Source organism: Leptidea sinapis, chromosome 18 (genome assembly GCF_905404315.1).
Source record: "Leptidea sinapis chromosome 18, ilLepSina1.1, whole genome shotgun sequence".
NCBI lineage: Eukaryota > Metazoa > Arthropoda > Insecta > Lepidoptera > Pieridae > Leptidea > Leptidea sinapis.
Genome location: NC_066282.1, coordinates 852,217 through 875,872, shown reverse-complemented (window position 1 = coordinate 875,872; position 23,656 = coordinate 852,217). Strand labels below are relative to the sequence as shown.

The 23,656-nt window shown below is 34.8% G+C and overlaps 2 protein-coding genes across 2 annotated transcripts in view; both read left to right on the top strand.

Moving 5' to 3' along the window:
* The window catches only part of LOC126969635 (uncharacterized), a 53,256-nt gene that overhangs the window by 6,898 nt on the left and 22,702 nt on the right, over window positions 1-23,656 (top strand). The window contains exons 2-4 of the mRNA XM_050815194.1: window positions 3,262-3,391; window positions 15,588-15,887; window positions 17,337-17,489. Coding sequence (XP_050671151.1) covers window positions 3,262-3,391; window positions 15,588-15,887; window positions 17,337-17,489 — 583 coding nt within the window. The remainder of the gene's footprint in view (window positions 1-3,261; window positions 3,392-15,587; window positions 15,888-17,336; window positions 17,490-23,656) is intronic.
* On the top strand, window positions 5,823-10,228 carry LOC126969633 (uncharacterized). The gene is made up of 2 exons (XM_050815192.1): window positions 5,823-6,007; window positions 6,574-10,228. Exon 2 carries the CDS (start codon window positions 6,578-6,580, stop codon window positions 8,039-8,041), a length of 1,464 nt encoding a protein of 487 aa, XP_050671149.1. The 5' UTR covers window positions 5,823-6,007; window positions 6,574-6,577; the 3' UTR covers window positions 8,042-10,228.

The window sequence follows — 23,656 nt, the reverse complement described above, 5'->3', positions numbered from 1 at the left end:
CCATCCATTTTAAACCCAACCTTATGCAAAGCTATTAAGGTTTATATTTATACACGTACATCGCGTTACTCCGCAACGTAATTAAAATAATTTTTAATTGGACAGTATCGATGGTAATTAGGGAATAATTAAAATAGCGACGGAATTGATAAACTTGTAACTAATTGTTTCAAGTGTAACTAGCGTTTCGTGTTTCCTCGTTTTGTGAATTTTACAAGTCGTGTTCTGGTAGGGTTGTGGTCGCCTACCACCCGTTGAGCCCTACGCATTTTTTATTTCCTTGAGCCTTCCTTTTTGGGTGGAGATTAATCATCGTCTGTCTCAGCAGTTCCAGCAGAATTTCCCGTTTGATCAAACAAGTCGTGGTAAAACGGTTATTACTAGTCTTTGGTTTTGATCGAGTCGAGTTGTTGGAGAAGTCTTAATAAAAGTTTATGGTGGTAGAAGTTAGAAGATGAATAATATTCAATTGTTTTATTCATATAAACTAAAAACCAATAAAACAAAGGTAGATATTATAGCTAATAATAATCAATACATTAAAAAAAGACTGCCTCAGATCTGAGAAGAACGGGCGCAACAAACTCAGGGGGCTTTTAAAAAATAAAAATATGGATTAAAATGTAATATATAATTAATAATATACAATAAACATTAATAATTAATGAGTGTCCGCTCCATTTCCAGTCTGTGGTATCATTAAGAAAATCATTTATGTTAGCTGATATGATAATATGATAACCTTTACCACACAAAAGATTTTTTTACAATACTTTTAATTTGTTTTGTACATTTTCTGAGATCATGTTGTAAAAGCATACATCGCCCATTAAAAGACTTAGTATCTGAACTTAACCTAGTGGTAAGCTTAGTAAGTTTATGTTTGTTCCTCGTGTTAACATTATGATTGTCACAGTTTCTAGCAAATTCCTCAATGTGCTTATCAACATACAGAACATTATAAAGAATAATATATTAAGATGCAACAGTCAAAATGTTTATTTCTTTAAATTTTTCTCTTAATGGGTTTTTAGGATCGGATGGGGGTCCAGGTGTTTATCTGATGCAGACGCGCTGGTCAGCACTTTTTAGAATAAGAACGTAGAATTCATTCATAATTCATTCTCGGACAGTTATTCTTGTATACATAGAATCTGCATCAACTAACTTCTCTTAGTTTTAAGGGTAGGTATAATAATATAAGTATATATTTTCTCGAGATTTTACAACTAAACTAAATATCCTATTAAAGAGAAATTTAAATATATTATGTGGGAGTGGGAGGCTCCTTTGCACAGGATGCCGGTTAGATTATGGGCGCCTATTTATACCGTGAAGCAGTAATGTGTAAGTATTATTGTGTTTCAGTTTGAAGGGTGCCATAGCTAGTGAAAGTACTGCAAAGTAATTTCAAAATTATGTCTCAAGGTGACGAGCGCAATTGTAGAGCCGCTCAGTATTTTTGGAATTTTCCAGAATCCTGAGCGGCACTGCATTATAATGGCCAGGGCGTACTAATGACGATCAGCTGAACGTCCTGCTCGTTTCGACCCATCATCATCATCATCATCAGCCGAAAGACGTCCACTGCTGGACAAAGGCCCCCCCCAAAGATTTCCACGACGTCTCGATCCTTATTGTCATAAAAAAGTAAAGCCTCGAATACCTAAATCAATTTAAAATTTAAATTTTTGTTATTAAAAACAGTTGTTAAAAAGTGTACTAGACACCATGTTGATTAAATATTATATATAATATTAATTATTTTGCAGATTTCATATACAGGTATATTTAGTAATTTTGATTTGCATATTCAACAACAAATTAATTTACGTACATAATTTCTACTTATCCAATAATGTTGTGTAAATACTATGAAATAACTTTTCGTATATAACAAACGCAAATAACTAGACAAATATATTTCGGTAAGGCTATATATATATTATCACGAACACCACAGCTCGAGCATGACGCGTTTCGTCCGTATATCGATAAATACCTAACTTGAGTCAATGATAATATTATTATAGTATCATTGACTTGAGTTGGCTCAATCATTCACATAAGGCGAGAAAGCGGAACAAACAAACAAATAAACAAAGTCACATTATCATTTATATAATTAGTAAGTATAAGTAATATACACAAAGTGAACGCTCAAAAGTTGATATTTATTTTCTATACTAGAACCAGACTAGAAGAGGAGTTTCGGTAAGTGTCACAGCTATTTCAAATATCTTCTAGGTATATCGGACAGAAAGCAATTTGCTGTAAACATAAATAGATTTTTATTTAATTATATCGCACTTATATCAAGCCAAATAATCTGTGAGGTAAATAAGATATGCTTCAATAACAATTATTCTCTTAAACACAGTAATAATAACATTAAAAATATTTTTTTCTGGATGTCCGTACCTATATGGATAGCTGGTGTATGTGGCAGGGAATATTATTATTTTTTTATTTTGACATGAGCGTTTAATTCACTGTCTTTTAATTATTATTTATAAAACTAAAATACGACTGGACATGTATTACACTCGTTACAATATTGTTGACAACATCACAATTATTCTGACAGTTATTTAATGATGGTGGATTTCGTATATTTATATATTGATTTTATGTAATGACACTGTACATGCCGCTTGAGTGGTAAACTCAAAATAGGATATGATACTTATCACTCACTAAAAGTTAAAAATCACCCATTGAAAAAAAAGTATAAGTTATGGAAGGTCCTGCATCTAACATAAGAATTAAGTTCAACGTTAATTTTTTTTAATGAAGAGGCAAACGAGCATGAGACTCATGTGGTGGGAAGCGGTGAGGAAAGCGGCCGTCGGACCTTACCTCGGTGGACATCCGCATAACCAGGGGTCGAGAAATGCGTAGAAGGCGGGAGTATGCTTGAAGGTTACCCTGAGCCGCATCGGTTCGGGAAAACTGCTAAAAGATTACGTTTTAAAAAATAAAAATATCTCAAGAACACATATTCAAAAGAATAAATATAAAAAGGAACTGTATAAATTATCGCATCCATATAAATTGTCTACTTTACACACAGTTATAAATACTGACTGGCACAGTTGATCTCAGATTCCGTATCGGGACACCTTCCGGAGCTCGAGTTCACTCTTTCTGTAAAGATGTTGTAGTAAAAGTAATTGTCGTGGTTATATTAGAGTAAGTACACACACATATACTCGTATATAGATCACTATCAAGTTTGACAATAAGTTGTTGTCTGTGCAGGGGTCTGGCGACCGCCTTCCTGGCGCTGTCCCTGGTGAGCCTGGCCTGCGGGAACAGCGTGGCGGTGCTGGCTGCCACCGGCCTGCAGCGGGACGCGAGCCGGGAGCCCTCGCCGCTCCTCACCTTCCAGGTAGGTACCGCTACTTCTGCGCTCACAACTTTTCTTCGATTCTCAACTTTCATCTGTCAATCAGATCGTCCGCGAACTGGCAACATGTCAACAATAAGTGTGCCAAAACAACGACCCATCATTTATCATAACATTTATTCTCTCCTTTCTTTCTTTTTTTAAGCCTGTTTCTACCTTACTGGTGTAGGCCTCCAGTAACCGACGCCATTTATATATGAGGCTATATACAACCAGTACACCCCAGTTACTCATCTTCCATCTTCCCAGCGCATTTCCATTTTTTCTCTCGTACTCTTCTCCCTCGAGACGTGACCAGCCTCAGGCTTGATATGCGTCTGACGCTCTGCAACTTTGAATTTCTCTATAATTATTATTAATACTGTTGCTGTTAAAACTTAATTCATTAAAGATATTTATTCCATATAGTTTCATACTTATAGACAATAATTTTACGTACACTATTACGAACCACCGGCAGACGATTCCTATCGACGAATTCCACCTTCGCACGACACGACACATATTAAAATATCATCCCTACCATCTGGATGTGTGGTGTTCCTGAAAACCGTGGAATGAGCTTATTTGTGCTATGCTTTCGGAACGAACTTTTAAAAAAAGCGCGTACACTTTCCCTAAAGAGCGGCAGCGCTCCTGTGATTCCTCAGGTGTTGCAAGAGAATGTGGGTGAAAAAAATATTACATTAAAAAGAACACTTATAGTAAGGTCGATATCAGTTGATACAAGTAAACGAGATGGAGTCGCTTTTTGTTCCATTTTCTCAGTTATGCTTTTTGCCAATAACTAATAATAGCCGGTTCGTAGTCGAAATGTAAACCGAACTCGTCACAAAACACAAGAACATTGTGTTGGTACACGCGGTCACGGTCCGGCGGGCGTGCTGGTGTTGATACAGAGCCACAGAGGTGATCTGAGCGAGCGACAGACCGACTGTCGCAAACTTTCTGCTCTTTCACAAAATATTAACATTACTGTATTGCTAACTCGTTTTGTAAACGAACATGCCGCAATGAATTTGATCGTGGAATAACTTGCTGTTAACCTAACAAGCAGAACGTAGAGTATAGTATTATATTGTGCTATCTCACGGACACGCACTTTTTTACCCCATAAAAGTTTTTTTTTCTTTTTTTATGGGGATGATATTCTAATTTGTGACGTGTCGTGCGAAGGTGGAATTCGGCGGCAGGAATCAGGTTAAACAGCTCTTCGGAACACTCCCCGTGATAAATGCGGTAGAAGACACACAATGTCGTCAACGTCTCTACGCAACGCCAAGTGATCCAGCCGTTCACAGAGGACTGGGTCCCCGACAATTCGAGCTGCTCTGCGTTGCACGCGGTCAAATGGATCGAGCTGATACTGGGGTGCGCCAGACCAGACTTGCGTTTTGTAGAGCGCAAAAAATAGGCCGGCTTGAAGTATTGCCGTGCTCTATTGATGACGCCCAGTTTCTTTGAAGCCAATTTGGCTTTGCCCTCCAGATAGCCACGGAATTGGCAATCACATTGTCCAAATCGCGGCTAGTCGCAGAGTTTATATAAATGTAGGTCCTGTAAATCTATACTGGTGTCTGGAGCCGTGTGACATCTTTATTAATCATGGACTTCAGCACAGTAAACGTGTGCTGTAATTGTTTGACTGTGAACACCAACCAGTTTACCAGTGGCAGGCTCCTTTGCACAGGATGCCAGCTAGATTATGGGTACCACAACGGCGCCTTTTTCTGCCATGAAGCAGTAACGTGTAAGCATTACTGTGTTTCGGTCTGATGGGCGCCGTAGCTAGTGAAATTACTGGGCAAATGAGACTTAACATCTTATGTCTCAAGGTGACGAGCGCAGTTGTAGTGCCACTCAGATTTTTTTTTTCTTCAAGTTATACTTAGAAATAAAATACAACCGAAATAATAATAAAATATTATGCTGAGAAATAATAATTACTACTGAACAAAACTCAATTACACTGCCATTTATATTCCATGGCTTGCTATATAATTAATGAAGTGATTAAAAAAATAATCGAGTTAAAAAATTATATTTTCAATAGTTGCCATGCGGACTATATAAATCCACACCATTTGCCACTAAAACTATTTCATTATGCAAAAATAGCAATTGATCAATTTAATTCTTTTTTATAAGTTCAATTATCATTTATCTTTTGTTTATTGTATTTTGTATATGTTTTATTGTATTTAATTATTTGATTGTATTTAATTATTTTGAGTAGTGTGAGGATGTTTACGGTGTAAAATACTAAATTTTGAAGTTAAATTTAAAATATGTGACAATCCAGTTTATAGAATCCTTATTTCATCGAGTAATATTAATATTAATATTTCAATATTGTGTTTCGAGTGTCATGGTGTCAGTGAACGGTTGTCTCCGTAAAAGTTGAAATCAAAAGATAAGTAAAAATTATAAATCAAGTCTGTTTTACATTAGTTTTATAATGAAGTTTAGTATCGATACTTCAAATACAGGCGTTACTTCACAGAAATTAACCGTTTCATCCGGCACTAAATACCTTTGAACTCCGAGTGCAATCTTCGACGTTTCATTAGGGTTTCATTAGATTACTGTTACAACAAGGTGATATTGATAACTATCATAATAATTAAACAAACACAACAAACACAAGGGCTATTCATTACAACGTGAAATCAACAGTGACGGTATTACTTAACTAAATTCAACCATTGTGATTTTTGCGCTCAAAGACACTAAGTAAATTTGTGTTGGTGTAAAATAACCTGCGTCGGTAGTTCAAAATCCGTGCTTAATCTTTATGACGTCTGAGCCTATATTTGACGTGGGCTTGTAGCTTGTCACTTCACACATTTCAACCCGGTTATTAATTATTGAATAGCTTTGTTGTTTGACATCGGACTAACGTGTTGATGATTACGGTTCGAAACTTATGTTTTTTTTTTTTTTCATTTTTGTAGATATAACGTGTTTTTATTTATATGTTTTGGCCAATTTTAATTTTATTGTTGTTTATTTCATTGGAATTTTATTTGAATCCTTACAGGTACATAATTTATTTTGTATTTTAATTTTTATTAAGGCTTTTTTTGTAAATAATTGATTGTCCTTTTACATATAATTGATTGAGCATAGATCATAATATTTTTCTATTGTAAATAATATTATAGCAGGATGTATACCAGATCAAAACGAAGGAATATCTGCGCAACATGCACACACACTATAAAAGTGAAAGAATATTTGGAATGTACTAATTGCAATAACACGTTTGACTTAAAATGTGCTAGCATTACTTTAAAAAGATACAATTCAATGTCGACCGATAAGAGACTCAAATGGAAATGTCATAAATGTAGGAAAAGCTCTACACAGGAAATAAAAAATCTTTCAAATACTGAACAGCTGACACAAAGTATCTCGTTAGATAAAACCATTTCAAATATTAGTAATTTATCCAGCAAGAATACTCTCACACTACATAATCAATCATTAGAAAATATAACATTTTGTAGTTCAATGAAAGACCTACATAATTCAACATTCAGAGATGTCAGCACATGTAGTTTACCAGATCTTGGTACTGTCGAAAGCTCACAGGTTTTAGACCTTAAACAGGACTTAGCAACCCTATCTGGGCAATTAGAAAGTGCTCATGAAGAAATTGCCAAACTAAATATAGAAAACACAAAACAAAGAAAGTTAATTGAAGAAAATGAAAAACAAATAAAATTACTTAAAACATTGCTAAGCGACGGTAATTCTTCAATCAACTCCACACCGCTACGAACAAAAACAAAGAAATCTAAACGCACACCGTCAGTAAAATCCTCTATACAGAACAATATAATATCTCATAAAGCAATAGAACAAATACCAATTAATTTAGAAAATGCACCAGCAGTACCACTAAATTCTGAATTTAATAAAAAACTCGCTCAAAAAAGTACCAATATTCAAAGAAAATCAGGAAGAAAAATTTACATTATAGGAAGTCAACAATCTAAAAATTTATCCTCAGCGCTCATTCAGTCGAGAAGAACTAATCCGTATGAAAAATATACAATTGAAGCGTTCATCAAACCCGATGCAACGACAGGGGACATCCTCAAATCTTGTGAGTTGTATGATTTTTCCTGTAACGACAAATTAATATTAACTGTAGGTGAAAATGACTGTGATCCAATTAAAATATCATCTGACTTATATACAAAAATAAATTCTCTACCACAAGTCCATATTATTGTAACTAGTGTGACTTTCAGTAGGCATTTGAATGAACTGAAACTTAATGACATGTTGCGATTGATATGTAACAAGTTTCCTAATTGTACGTTTCTTAATCTCGATGAAAACATTTATCGAAATAACACGCCGTATTATAATATATGCCATAAAATAAATCTCGTAATTGACCAAATAGACTACAATAAAAGGTTTTTGAATTTCAAAAAACAAAGACACATAAATCGTTCCACACTAAAAGGAACGATACCATATTATTTTAAGAAAGTGACTCAAACTTTAAATTCATCTCAGGATGCACCAAAGAAGGGAACAATTCCTTTTTATTTTAAACCAAATAAAGTTGATGACAGCAAAAATGGGGAAAAACTGTTTTTTCGTGCCAAAAATTAATAATTCAACATGCACTTGTAAAGTTCTTCACCAAAATGTTGCTGGCTTTCTAGCAAAGAAAGACTTAATAGAAATCATGGTTGAAGATCTGCAAAATACAGATAAAATTGACATACTATGCTTCACGGAAACATTCATTCCAAAAGGGCATGAAAGTAATATAAAACTAAATGGGTATCTGTTAGCATCAAATTACAGTAGAATAAAAAGAAGGGGTGGTGTTTGTATATTAACATCACAAGGGATAGGATCAAAAAATTTAGAATACCTACATACTTTGTGTGAACCGAAAGCATTTGAATGTTGTGGGATAGACATAGTGGACAAAAATTTGTTTATCATTTGTATCTACAGGACACCTGATTCTGATGTAAGTATATTTTTTGAAAAACTAAGAACCGTGCTTCAGAAATACTGTAAAAAGAATAAAAAAATTATTATATCAGGAGATTTTAATATTAATACACTGAATTGTAATAAAATCTCTCAACAGTTAAAGCAAATCGTGCAAAACTTTAACTTTAGATTACACATTAATCTACCAACGAGAAATAGCACATGCATTGATCATATAATAAGTAATATTGATGGCGCTATAGGTTCTTTACATAATTACGATATTTCTGACCATAACACAGCACAAATTCTAAGTTTCGAAAGTGTTAACATTAAAAATAAAATATCTATGTTTATGTACAAACGTAATTATAGTAATTATAATATTGAGATATTCAAAAATTACCTAAAAAGCTTGTCGTTCAATGAAGTCTATGAAGAAAAAAATTTCAATAACGCTTTTAGCAAATTTCATTCCTTAGTAACTCTATTATATAGACTTTGTTTTCCGAGAATAAAAATTAAAAATATGGAATCCAATGGAAAGCCCAAATGGATAACTAAAGGTATTCGAATAAGCTGTAAAATAAAAAGAGTATTAAGATATAGAAAATGTAGAAAAAAAGACGATAGCAATAAGAATAATTATTTGAAATATGCAAGAACACTTAAATATTGTATTGCCACATCAAAAAAATTGAGTAATACCCATTATGTAGCAAACAGTAAAAACATATGCTATGCGACGTGGAGAATTATTAAAAATGAAACAAAAAGTAACAATAGTGACACTTGTATAGAATCAGTTATAGTAAATAATAATGAGATTAATAATACTAAAGATATAGCAAACAGTTTTAATGATTATTGGATAAATTTGACTAACAGCAGTGATAAATGTCTGACAAAGCGAAAGTTGAAACCTTGTATAAATCAAAATAAAACTGGAAGTAGTATTTTTCTCAATCCAGTAACGGAAAACGAAACATTAAAAATAATACAATTGTTGAGGAATACTAAAGCAGTAGGCTATGATGAAATTCTCACAAAAATTATTAAAATATGCAAAGATGAACTAGTACCAGTTATAACATACCTAATCAATTTGTCGTTTGAAACTGGTGAATTCCCAGACGCACTAAAATTATCGGTGGTCAAGCCACTACATAAAAAAGACGATAAAAAACAACTTAATAACTACCGCCCAATCGCACTCGTATCTATTTTTTCAAAAGTCTTTGAGAAAGCAATGTATGGTCGTTTAACAATTTTTTTTACAAAAAATAATATAATAAACAAGCAACAATTTGGCTTTCAAAAAAACAAGTCGACAACATTAGCTGCATTTAAACTGGTTAACAAAATAGCAGAAAATATAGATTCAAAAAAACCAACGTGTGTAATATTTTTTGATATGAGCAAGGCTTTTGACTTCGTATCACACACCATCTTGTTGGATAAGTTGGAGCAAAATGGCGTTAGAGGACCAGCTCTTAACTGGATGGAGTCCTACTTAAAAGACCGTAAGCAATGTGTGGAGATCAATTCTATCGACGAAAAGGCTACCATAATTGCCCAACAATCAAACTTTAAATTAAATAGATTTGGTGTTCCGCAAGGAAGCGTCCTTGGACCATTATTATTTTTAATTTATATTAATGACCTGCCTAGTGTGACAAAAAATGACTGTTATTTATTTGCCGATGATATATCAATAATTATGACATGTAATAATAAAAATGAGATTGATATTTATGAAAGTGAAATTAATAATGAAATTAATACAGTGGTAAATTGGCTAGAGGATAATAATCTTCAAGTTAATATTAAAAAAACCTCATTTATGCAATTTAGTTTAAGTAACCGCTCTAATAACTATAGCCTAAAGATAAATTATACAAATACCCAAATAGAAGAAGCTTTGCATGTTCAATTTTTAGGAGTACTTCTAGATAAAAATCTAAAATGGAAAGAGCATGTAGACATGGTATGCCAAAAAATTGATAGATATGTTTATGTGTTATATAGATTGCGTAAAACGGCTTTACAAAGTACAGTCCTGGCAGCTTATCATGGTTATGTCGCATCAGTACTTCGATATGGACTAATCTTGTGGGGAAACTCTAGCGAGGCTAATAGGGCTTTCATGGCCCAAAAGAGATGCTTAAGAGCTATGACAGGAGCTTTTTACTTAGATTCGTGTGAACCACTCTTTAAAGAATTACGTATTCTTCCATTTCCCTGTATGTATATATACGAAATATGTATCTTTGTCAAACAACATGACCATTTATTTACAAAAGCAAGAGATATTTATCCGAGAAATACAAGAAACGGTGACAGACTGGTGATTGCACACAAATTTCATAATGCATCCTACGGAAAATGTAGCTATGTCATGTGTATAAAAATATTTAATAAACTCCCTCCAAGCTTACGCGTATTACCCGTCCAACGATTTAAAAAGGATCTTTTTACATGGCTTATAGATAAATGTTTTTATTCCATAAATGAAATGTTGACACATTAGGTTAAATTAAATTGACTTTAAAATATATATTAATTCTAGTCTTTAAATAATGACATTTAAAATAATAATTATAATTTAAATTAACCTAAGTGCTTAAAATATAGAGTTTGTTAATCAATTATAATAATAACTAGAATTTTGTTAATAATAATTTTGCATGCCAGAAATGGCCGATAACATTGATACATTAAAACTACTTACACCCATTGTTACATGTTTTCTAGCAAAATAAAGAATTTATTTATTTATTTTATTTATTTATTTGTGTTTGCAATGTGCTTTTTATTAGCTTCACCTGTTTGCATCTTTGTTTGTAACCAACTCATTTTTTCCGCGATTTGACCCACTTTAAGGCCCGATTTCGTTCAAAATTCGTAGATTTATCGATGACCGATGACAATATATTAATTTGATAAAATTATTCCATTTTTCAATTTGCAAAATAAGATTTTTGTTAATTTATATAATTTTCGGCAGGAATTGATGTTAATTTTAAATTTCAAAATAAATTTTCTATTTTTTAGTTCGGCTTTCTATAAAAAAGCGTGTTTTTAGTTTTTTTTTAACTACTATTTATATCATTTATGTGCATTATAATTCTTATAAAAGATTTTTTGCGACAAAACCTTGATATTTTGATTAGGCCCATACTAGAACATACCTACGCACTTCGTTTTAAGACAAATATAGTCAAATTTATCTCAGCATGAAAAAAAAATGTAAACTTAAAAATCTTCCTTCAGTATTTTTAACCGACTTCAAAAAAGGAGGAGGTTCTCAATTTGTCGGTATGTTCTTCTTTTTATGTTTGTTACCTCAAAACTTTCGACTGGGTGAACCGATTTTGATGATTCCTTTTTTATATGAATGCTAGTCCCATTAAAATTTGGTCCAGATCTGACAATGGCATCCATGAGAAAACCATAAAAGTCTTAAATTTGCTATACATACGTAGCATGAGATGATAAATTTACGAATAACTCAATATCGCGCCAACCGATATCGATGATTCTTTTTTATTGGAAAATGGATATACTTCAAAGATAGTTTGGTGAGAGTTTGGTGAGGTTCTGATTACGGAATCCATGACAAAGTAACGGAACTCTTCAATTCTTAGGAGTAAATTAACGATACTCGGCTGAATCTTTTTTATGCTATCCGGATATTTAAGTCATCTACCAACACATAGTTATGGTCTAGTGATTGTCGTAGTCGAATATGATGATCAATGGGACTACTTAACGACTTACAGTAAGGGTGCGATCTGTGACAGAATTTCTCAATAATCGTAACTTGAATTAGATTAATTAATTAGATTGTATAAAAATATGCAATTATTTTTATACTTTTTAGTGCAAATTATATATATTGTTTTGGAATAGTGTTTTTGAAGTCGGTTGTTTTTTTGTAAATTTTTTTTTATTCATATTATGTTCTGCATAGAACTAAATTTGTGTTTGTAGTCTTAAACATATAATAATTTTCCTTTGATATTCTGTACAGCCCTCTTAAAATCCTATTACATCTTGAATCTTGATCTTGCCACCAAGGCAGAAAAAGGCGCGGATCTCATCGAGTTTGATCTGATGGGTTTGTTGATATTATTATTATATTATGCACATGAACATTATCTTTTGTTATTTGGTACAGTTCTCGTGATAGACATCGTCATGCTCGGTTAATGCCACTGCTTGTGGCGGCGACGTGGGGCGGGTCGTTCCCTTCCCTAAAATCTGGTCGAGGGAGGCGATAGCTGGTCCATGCGTCATTCTCGTGAACGGGCGCTGCTTGTGTGTTCTTTACTTATTAATTTACATTTTTGACTTACTCGTGTAAGGCATTTAGTAATTGACGTTCGTGTATTTTGTTGCATCACTATGCATATATTGTAATTAAAATGATTTGTAAAATTAAATTGAAAATATCAAATCAAATCAAAATCTCTTTAATCATGTAGGTCAAGGAAATAACACTTATGAATGTCAAAAAAAAATTTTTTCTTATTGAATCTACCGCTACTTCGTAAAGGGGTGAGCTAATGAGAAGAAGTAGCAAGAAACTCATTGCCACTCTTTTAAATCCAGATTTACATTTTCATTGTTGCCGACAGATATTGATTTGTATGAGCATAATTGTGTCGGTACCTCTGTGGTGTCGTGGTGTCGTGGTGTCGTTCGTGGTGTCGTCACCCCTACATTAAACTCTCACAGAGCACGGTTCAAGGTTCGACAGGTTGTGAGTTGACCCCGTACATCTGATTGTAACATAATTGTTACGAACATGTCTCAACCTTGTGCATCACATTATGAAACTTCCATAATAATTAGTTGACTACAATAAAAAATACTTTTCTAAAAACAGGTTTTTTTGGATGATCGATATACAAACGTCAGAAAACAATTACTGGTTCTTAGTTTCGCTAAAACTCAATCTTGAATATTTTTTCTAGACTGTTTTTTTTATGGCATAGGAGGACAAACGAGGGTACGGGTTACCTGGTGTTAAGTAATCACCGCCGCCCACATTCTCTTGCAACACCAGTGGAATCAAAAAAGGCGTTGCCGGCCTTTAAGGAAGGTGTATGCGCTTTTTTTAAAGGTACCCATGTCGTATCGTCCCGGAAACACCGCACAAGGAAGCTCATTCCACATCTTTGTAGTACGTGGAAGAAAGCTCCTTGAAAACCGCACTGTGGAGGACCGCCACACATCCAGATGGTGAGGATGATATGTAAACTGTAACAGAGGTGATAAAACTCAAGCGATTGGCATTCTGTTAGACAGTTCTGCGGCGGTGTTTCTTGTTAGAAGCCTTTAAATATTACGAAAACCTAATGTAAGAACCAATTACAATTGCACGAGATATCGTCCTTTAAAAAGTATTACATTTAAAAAAAAGAATTGTGTTGTTTTATGAAACCACGGTAAAAGTGAAACTTTTTTTCATATTTTAGACATTTAACTAAAAATTTTTGGAATAATATTGCATTAAGGGTATTAAAATCGCTTTATCAATCCTAATTTAATACATGGAAAATTGGAATGATAATAGGAAATAATAAAAGTAGACTGTCTCCAACTAATATTTTTATTGAACTCTGTGTAAGACACCCAAGAAAAGGATTCAAAATGATGAAATTTTTTCATTCAATTATTTTTCATGTATATATAGATATACAGTTTACATGGGGTGACTGATTCCCAATACTTTTCAATCAATATTTTTAATCAGGGAGAGTACGACATACACAATACTTAACAATTATTTAGATTATATACATATATTAAAAAACAAACAAAATAGCGTGGAGCACTGGCACAAATGAGTAATAGTCTATACACTACACGGTCAGCTGCTGCGAAATATAGGCGCCGCCCGACCGTCACGCGACATGCAACACACAGACGAAAAAGTTTGAGACGATGTAATAAAGTTTCTCTTTAATAAATGTGTACGACTCGCGTCAATTAAAGAAACTACTATGTCCGATATTTTTATTATGGCGTTTGAGGACGGGACACCTTATTGGAAAGAGCTACCGCATCCGAAGCTCATTTGCTCAACTGCTGGACTTAAAAGCTTTACTGAACTTTTCTAATAATTACTAGCTTTATAAAACTCATAATCATTATGGGCATTTTTTATGACTCTAAGGGACGAGACGAGCAGGACGTTCAGCTGATGGTAATTGATACGCCCTGCCTATTACAATGCAGTGGCGTTCAGGATCCTTGATACACCCAAAAATTCTGAGACTGCGCTTGTCGCCTTAAAACATAAGATGTGATGTCTCATTTGCCCAGTAATTTCCCTTCAAACCGAAACACAGTAACGCTTGCACATTACTGCCTCACGGCTGAAATAGGCGTCGTTGTGGTACTCATAATCTAGCCGACATCCTGTGCAAAGGAGCCTCCCAATGATAAAATTATGGAATATTTTTATTTAAAAAGAAAATCTGTCGAGTACCAATAATATTTAATAAACATAAAGCCTTTGTGTTGTAGTTGGAAGTTCGATAGTTTATTTTTTAGATAGACCAAAAGCCTTCATCATTTCTATACATACTTAAATAATAAGTGATAGTTGTAAGATAAAAATATTAATTAATTTTAAATAGTTGGAGCTGGCCTGTTCCATCAGCCATTTGCCAAAACTAAGCTTCAGCAATCTTACTTCCGCTATCAAGTCTATCAAGACTTTATAACTCCACCTGTGGTAAGGTAGATATTTTTAACGATTCGTTACCTGCGTTTAAAAAAATGTAGCCACCAAATGACTTATGTTCTTTTTTTTATTTTCAAATTCGCATGTATCTTGATTTTGTAATTTTTTATTTAATATTATTGTGTTCTTGGCTGGCTTCACCACAAATTGTTTAGATTTGCAAGAGCGACATCTCAAGTCAATTTCCTAATATGCAAATTGGGGTTGAGCAGATTATCAAGTATAAAGTAGAACCTGTAGATAAAGCCACAACCTGAGAGTTGAACAAAGCATACAGTTAGCTCAGATGGAAGAGAACTCGCATGAAACGCGAGAGGTCGTGGGTGCGATTCCCGCATCGTTCATAAAATTTTGTTTTCAAATTTTATTTGTGCATTAATCCCAGAAATGAGGGTTTTCACTTTAAAAACATAATAAATTGTTTATATTTATATTACTTACTCTTGGCGGCAGGACGAGATGCAGGCTTGGACTCCGGTGCTCGCCAACATCGCGCTGCTCATCATATCCTCGGTGCACTGCATCGTGTGCGTGGTCTCCATCTACCACCTGTCGCGCAGGCTCTGCTCTTGCTTCCGCCCCAAGCAGTCCTATGAGCACAACCAGTTCGACCCCGCCTTCAAAAACCAGCACTCGTGCGTGTTCCACGTGGACGAGGTGAAGAAGGCGCAGGATGTGGAGCGGCTGAAGGGACACGAGCTCTGTAAGGAGCTGGAGGCCAAGCTGCAGGGAGATACGATGAGGAAGAAGAAGGTGAATATTTTTTAATAAATGGCCAAAGTGTTCTATAAGTACGATACACCCTGAGACGAAGTTCGTTTTATGGTGGATTAGGTAAGCTAGTTAGATAGTTCGTCTGACTGGGTTTTTTACGCCATAAGTCTCTTGATTGGTCCATTGGGGGCGTCCGTTTGACTTATTATTCCAATCAGCCCGGGCATTCCCAGAAGTCTAGCAGCCATTTCAGAATTCTGAAAACCTAGCGTGTGGGTCATGTTAAGTGATCACCGCCGCCCACATTCTCATGTTATACCTGAGGAATCACAAGAGCGTTCTAGGTCTTTACTGAAGTACGCAATTTTTTGAGGGTACCCATGTCGTATAGTCCCGGAAACACCGCACAAGGAAGCTCATTTCACAGCCTTCGTTGTAGTAGTTTTACGTTCTTAAAACCCTTAACCAGTGTTTAAGGTGTTTCTTAAAAAGACCTTTATTTCATTATTTTAAATTAATGGGCAGTTTATTATATATTCTGACATAGCAAGACACCTTTTTGTCATACTGCAAGGTCAGTGGGATTTCGTCGAAAAGTAGTCTATTTTGATCCCGGCGGAAACGAAATAATTATGAAGTTGTAAAAAAACTAAAAAGATTCAAATGTCGTCGGTAATTATAATATCTACTACGTTAAACAATATTATTATTGTTTAACGTAGTAACGTATGCTCCAACAGTTATAACTATTATGTTAGCCACGAACAGTCCCGTCTAACTACATATAACTGCAGCGTGCAGACCCGACTGTGTGCTGACTTGGTATTTGAAGAAGTCGCTGCTCACTTGGATAAATCTAGAAAACCAAAAACTTGGTTATTTGAATTTTTCACATAAATTTTGAGGCGTGCAAATGTGTAAAAGTGTAAACACAAAAGTTGTAGATCTTCTTATTAGCTACTTTGCTATTTAACTTTTTGCCATAGGACTTGTATTTTTCCCGGAAATGGAGATAAATTGTTTTCTTACCCTTAAACCCGGAAGCGTTTTAGGGGTAAAAATCTTTTCTCCATTTCCCGACCTCAACTGTCATTTAACTAAATTATTTTTCCTTTCATTTTTGTTATAATTTCTTATTTTTCCAATGGGTTTCATCCTACTGTTTTTTTGGTCTTATAATTTATATTCAAGTAATGAAATTGTTTTATTTTTAATACAACGCCATCGACCATATATCATTAACTTTTACTCATTATAGGAATCCTAATTGAGATTATTCTAGTAGAAAGTCACAAATATGTGTGTGAGGTGTCTCTGTTAGAGTAAATTATTCTTTTTTACTCTATATTTTAACCCAGTTTTCTTAATATTTTACACTCTTTTTATGGTAAAATCTCCTCTACCCATCTCTCCTACATGAGAACGGAAGTCATGGAAGCGTTATAGCCCGATAACACCATCGACTTAAAACAGAACGTTTGGCAACAGGAGCAGGAGTTCGGCAGCGCCAACAGCCGCGAGCACCTGGTGTCCCGCTGGCTCGGCCACACGGGCCCCGCGCCGCCCCGGACCGGCCCCAGAAAGACGCGCAAGCATCCTGCACCCGCTGTGCTCCTGGTGCCGGCACATCCTCACAGCACGGTACGATATACATATAAACGTTTCTGTGCTGATTTTCACCAAATTGTCCAGCCGCCTGAAACTTTGGGCATATTCTCTATATAAAGTATACTTTATGGAGCACCAAGCTATCTTCATTTTGTTCCATAGCTCATATTTATATTTGCAAAGGTCGTCAACTTGGCCCCGGTGTGGGTTGACAGCTTCTACATACCTCTCTACATACCTTCTTCTCTTCCGCGAATATTGATTTTTCTCAACTGCTTTTCACTTAAATTAAGATTTTTGGCAAATAATTCATTTAAAAAATAATATTACGAGTGTCTTCAAAATACCAGTTGTATCAATGATTATATATTAAGATTTTACTAAATTAAAGTAAAACTATATTAAAGTAGGACTGTAACTGAAATGAATTAATCCACAAATATATTGGTAAATACTGATACAAACTACAAAGTCTCAAATATTCTGCTTGCTTGCGATAACTTTCATCTCTATTGGCGATCTAAGATAATGCGTACGTAATTAGGCAGTTTGTAGTGGACGGAAGAAACCGTCTGACAAGATACGCGTTGCGCATAATCTGAGCGCGACCCGGATAGACGCGACAACACAAAATGTAGACGACTTGAAAACCTACAAGCAAGGCCTCGTATCCCACATACTATGGGCATTGTCTTGTGGCTGTACCTACCTAACTGTGTGATGAAGTACGCGGAACTATAACATAATCTAACCGTATAATAACATGTACTTAGTCGGGCCATAAATACTGTTACAATTAAAAATAAACAAAATATTACAATTGAATTTGGAATCTGTCATTTGTATATGATTGTTCATTGAACTTTCTCATTTTGGCGCCAATACATTGTACAATATTTTGCGATACTAAAATGGAGTGGGGTGATAAAGAGAACCGAATCACTGTGGTTCTACGCAGTCTTGGTTGGAAACGAACGTTTTGGACTTCATCAGAGCTGAAACTGGCCGTCGCGACGGCGACTAGACGCGTCGTCTAGTTCCGATCTTAATTCGATGGATTAACATTTATGGTCAGTTTGAAAGATTTAAATTTTGAGTTTTCTTAGCGGGAATTTAAAAAAATCTATATCTATCTCTAAACATATTATAATGTCAGTGCAAGACAGGCTTGTTTGACGTTTAAATAAGCACCAAATTGGTACTATTATTGTAATTCGATTTGAAGGTGTCGTAATGAAAGAATTACTGCGCTAACGAGAGCTATAGACATATAATTATGTATCAAAGTGACGCGCACTATTGTGATGCCGCAGGGCGTCACACTTACCGAAAGTTCTTACTCGTGCTGTCACTTTCTCTAAAAAAAATATGAATAAGATTTCCTTTCTATTTGAGCCCTTTCGCGATGATTTTGAGAAAATTGATTAAAAGAGAGTGTGTGGGTTGTTGTGACGAGGAACTGGAAGAGGAAGACGTTTAATATAAGTATTTATTACTCTTTCGTCCAGCGATCTCGATTCGTGCTATTATATCTATATCATGGATGATTTTTTTTTATGGAATAGGAGGACAAACGAGCGGACGGGTCACCTGGTGTTAAGTGATCACCGCCGCCCATATTATCTTGCAATACCAGAGGAATCACAAGAGCGTTGCCGGCGTACGCGCTTTTTTTGAAGGTACCCATGTCGTATCGTCCCGGAAACACCTCACAAGGAAGCTCCCATACTTTAGTAGTACGAGGAAGAAAGCTCCTTGAAAACCGCACTGTGGAGGACCGCCACACATCCAGATGGTGGGGGTGATATCCTAATTTGTGGCGTGTCGTGCGAAGGAATTCGGCGGCTGAAAGTAAGGAATATGTGTTATGGGTGACTGCTATTACAAAACACTTTCAGCTATTTGAATGCTGTGTTCGCTTTCGATTCGATTTTATAAAAATACGCAATTATTTTTATACTTTTTAATGCACATTATATCTATTGTTTTGGAATAGTGTTTTTGAAGGCGGTTTTTTTTTTGTTATTTTTTTTTTTATTTTATGATTTTTAGTGAATTTGAAGTACACTTACTAACAATTTGTCTAAATATGTGTAAATATACTAAATTTTTCAATGCAGCAATGAACGTAAGTACTTTGCAATTTTTTGGCTAATTTAATTTGGCTAATTTATTTGAAAATATTCGTCTAATGAATATAAGCAGATTTTAATAAGGTATATTTTTAATTTAGATCAGAAATTTCTATTTGACAATACCTCTCTTATTATCTTTGGGGTGTGATTATAGATTTTTATGCAAATACAAAAACAGTTTCTCTGAAATAATATAGTTCTACAGGAAGGTACTTGTAGTTTGGTGGGGTCCCTGGATGGGAAAAGAGAAGTGTAATAAGAGTATAGTAGGTAAAATAACTAATGTTTGGATGTTCGTTGTAGTCACGTGTACCTACCTAATGTAGGAGAATAGGTAATGGTTGAAAATTGTAACGCCCTTGACTTGTACTGTGAGAATGTTGCGGTGACGACGACCTGGATACAGGTGAAGTGTTGCTGCCTGACGGAACATGTGGCCGCCCGCGCCGGCCGGTGCGATCTATTGTTGTTCAATGTGAGAGAGAGAGTTAGTTAAGTAGGTACGGTACATTGAGAATTCTGACACGGTTTGATTGTATATTTTGGGCATTGTCTCTTTATGATAATATAATCAGAACAAAACGATGTACTAGGAGAGCGCGGGGTATGGTAAGTAGAACAGCAGGTTTAGCGAGAGACGCGTGTAAAGATCGTTTCACTTATTCTGACAAAACCAACAGTTTTAAAGTATACAGGGAGTATGTTAGTACCTAATGGACAATTTGCTATTTTATAAATACGTGAGGCTAAGACTTTAGATCCCTTTTTTAGAATATTGTCTAGTACTGGGTAGTGAGAGTTTTAGCACAGTTGACATATTATGTAATACATATATTCATATGTCTATTGTGGTTTAAGGAATGTAAAAGTTTCTTCTTAAGCTTTCTTAAAAAATCTTAAACGTACATTGGTTGCGTTCTTTTTGACAACGTCAATTAATAAGAGTCATAATGTCAGATAAAATGTCAGAAGTCACAATTTACAATTATTCACATTTTTTAGTTCTATTAATTTACTAGCTGCCTCACAGACGTTGTTCTGTTCATAATAAAAAAAAAACATGCGGACGGAATTTCGTAAAACCTATTCGTAGCTGAAAATTCTCAAAATTCTCATCCGTAAAAAAAATCTCTGACCTCCCTTTGCGTACCGCTTCAGTAATTGTTTCGATTTTACGACTCTGAATTGTTAGCACTGTGAATATAAAGGTAATAGGAGTCTCTTATTATAATGCGTTTACTCTCTCGTGTGTCTGTGTCTGTATTTATAAGTATCAAGACTATCTTTGTATGGACGCCATCAAGGGTCCGACTCTCTCGCAATTATTAATTACAACTAAATCATACAGACGTAGTAGAAACGTAGACAGATCACGCCGCGGCCACTCGCGAACTTTGATGAGATTTGAAAAGAAAAGGTTAAGATGTAAAATGCGGGTTCAATTCAATATTGATTGGTTGGTTTTATATTCTCATAGTAAGTTGTCATAAGGTGTAACTTTTGGTACACGAAAATCTCTACCGAGTTGTAGCTCTAGTGGTAGTAGTTATTCGTAGGAGACAACCATAGTTTAAATTTAACATACTTCGTTTCAAGCCGCATCGATAAATATTTTTTTATCTTTTATAATTGTTGTTAAGTCTCCGCGTTTGGCTCGACTTGGCAAGACTTAATATTTTCGTATTTATTTTAATTAGTAGGTTAGAATATTGCTTTTAGACTCAAAATCTTATTCCATGTTAGTTGTACCCTACGCTCTGTATCTAATTGTAAATTTTTCGGTCAAAACCAATTAGTACCAAAGTATATTATGTACACTTCCGAGTATGTAGGAGGTTCGTTGCATGTCAGTATTGTTCTGTTAGTGCTCTTAGATCATCATTTTTGTATTCGTAAAATTTATTAATAATTGTAACTCTTGTTTAGTGGATAATTGCTTTTTATTATGTGTTAGATTCGGATAACAGTAATATGTCATCGCCTAAATAAGTTCCTATTATTGATATGTCTTTTCCTTAAATTTATCCAGTTTAATTGTTAATCTACCAATTTTAGTGTTGCCATACTCTATAGGGATACTGGAACGCTTTTTACACGTCACTTTTGACTGCACACTGTAGTAATTGTAATATATATGCTTCTAGAGAATGAATGTGATCTATGGTAAAACAGTTTTCTAAGTTCAGCTTGTTCTATGGGTTGTTTTGATTCTATTGAGAAAAAAGGCTTTGAAATACATGGCATTATGCTTCTGGGATGTACTTTGAAATTTAATGTGGGTCACCTTTTTTTGCATAATGTTTGTTTCTGGATCTGTGTTATGCCAGTTTCAAGTATGTTGTTGAATAGGTGCGTTAAACTGCTCATGTTAGATAATTAGTAAATAAAATGTACAGATATTTTATCTTCACGGCTCGACGATGTTCGACAGAGCATATCGCGCCGTCTTGAACATTCCTCACTCTCTGTTACCTCGATACAAAGAGCGAACTTTCTTTTACTCGTTCGTCATATGTTTACCAAACCTTATGTACTCGTATATGCTAATATGTAATCTTAATTATAAAAGTTTCGAAATAGTGCGCCGGCGACATTTGGGGTGCAGCAGTAGTGATTATGCTCAGCTACCAAGTAGTCGGTTCCCAGAATATTGTTGCCAGGGTCCCACATTTAAAACATTTTCAATAATAATTTATTTTGATTAAATTTGAGAATCTCTTAGTGGTTACACAACACTTTGTTGCTAATTTTATTGTGGTGTAAAGTGGCAATAATTATCACCAGTCTCGCTATGTTTGTAGTGTTGGGCAATTACACCTTACCTTACCGATATACACATAATATGTAGCTATGTAGCGGAAAAATTTAATTTTAATAAAACATTTGAAAATTCGTTGACGCAGGTTTTAACAGCAGATATCATAGCTTTTATACGTGTTTGTGGTTGGCAATGAGTTGCCTTCTTTTGCTATTCTTATAAGAGTATCATAAGCATTATCTGTACACAACATATTCACTCTCGTGTGATTGCTCAGGGCCCGCCAACTCCATCACTCGCAGCCATTACATAATAGCGCGGCAGGTCTGAGCCTCGGCCGCGGCGCAATGGCGACTTTCACCACGAGCGATGGTGGTCGCAGGCGGGGACTGGATAGAAATCGCGGCATTCCTCTGGTTTCCTCGGTTTTTATATCAACGAGCCGATTGCCTCTCTACTTCCGATTATGGTAGCTTCCATTATAGATAATTGTCACTCCAGCTGCATTAGAAACGCTGACCTAATACAGGTTTTCGTATAATGATCGATCTTTGCACGAAGCCTGCCGCTTCGATCTAAAACCGCATTTCCTAAAATCGCAGTTTTTTCGGCATCAAATCATTTATATAGAAACAATTATTTTCCTTCCGTTGATAATTTGAACACCAGCAGATTTATGTCGCCGTAACACTCCGAGTTGAAAGTCTCATGTATGTATTTTTCGCAGCGTGTGGATCTTATATATTTTAATGTTATTGTGTAGAAGATCAACAATTGTTGCTTCAAATAACGCGGTTATTGACTTAATTGAAATGACTGGTGGTGACGAGGTGTACAAGTTAGTAGTAATGATGTATCAATGATGAGAACAATATCTATAAATGGTAACGTTGTTTGTTTGTACGTCTGTGACAACAATGGAGGGCGGCAAGTGACTGCGCCACGTGGGAATATACCTCGCGCATTGTTGTATCATAGTTTTTTTGGACATTTATTTATTTAACATTTATCTGAAATCATAAAATTAGCTTGTAATATTTATTGAATTATTAATATTCATTGAGAGAAAAGTTTAGTGAAATAATTATTATGACAGTACACTGCCAGTACATATACGAGAACCTCTTATACGCTCATAAAAATATTAGCCAATTTAAAAAGAATAGTGATGTATACAGTGTCAATACTCGAAACAAAAAAATAAACTCGCAATTCCATCTACTAGGCTCATAAAATTGCTAAATCTTTTAAAGTGGATTGTTTTATATTTTATAATAAACTCCCAAATGAAATTAAAGTATTACCTA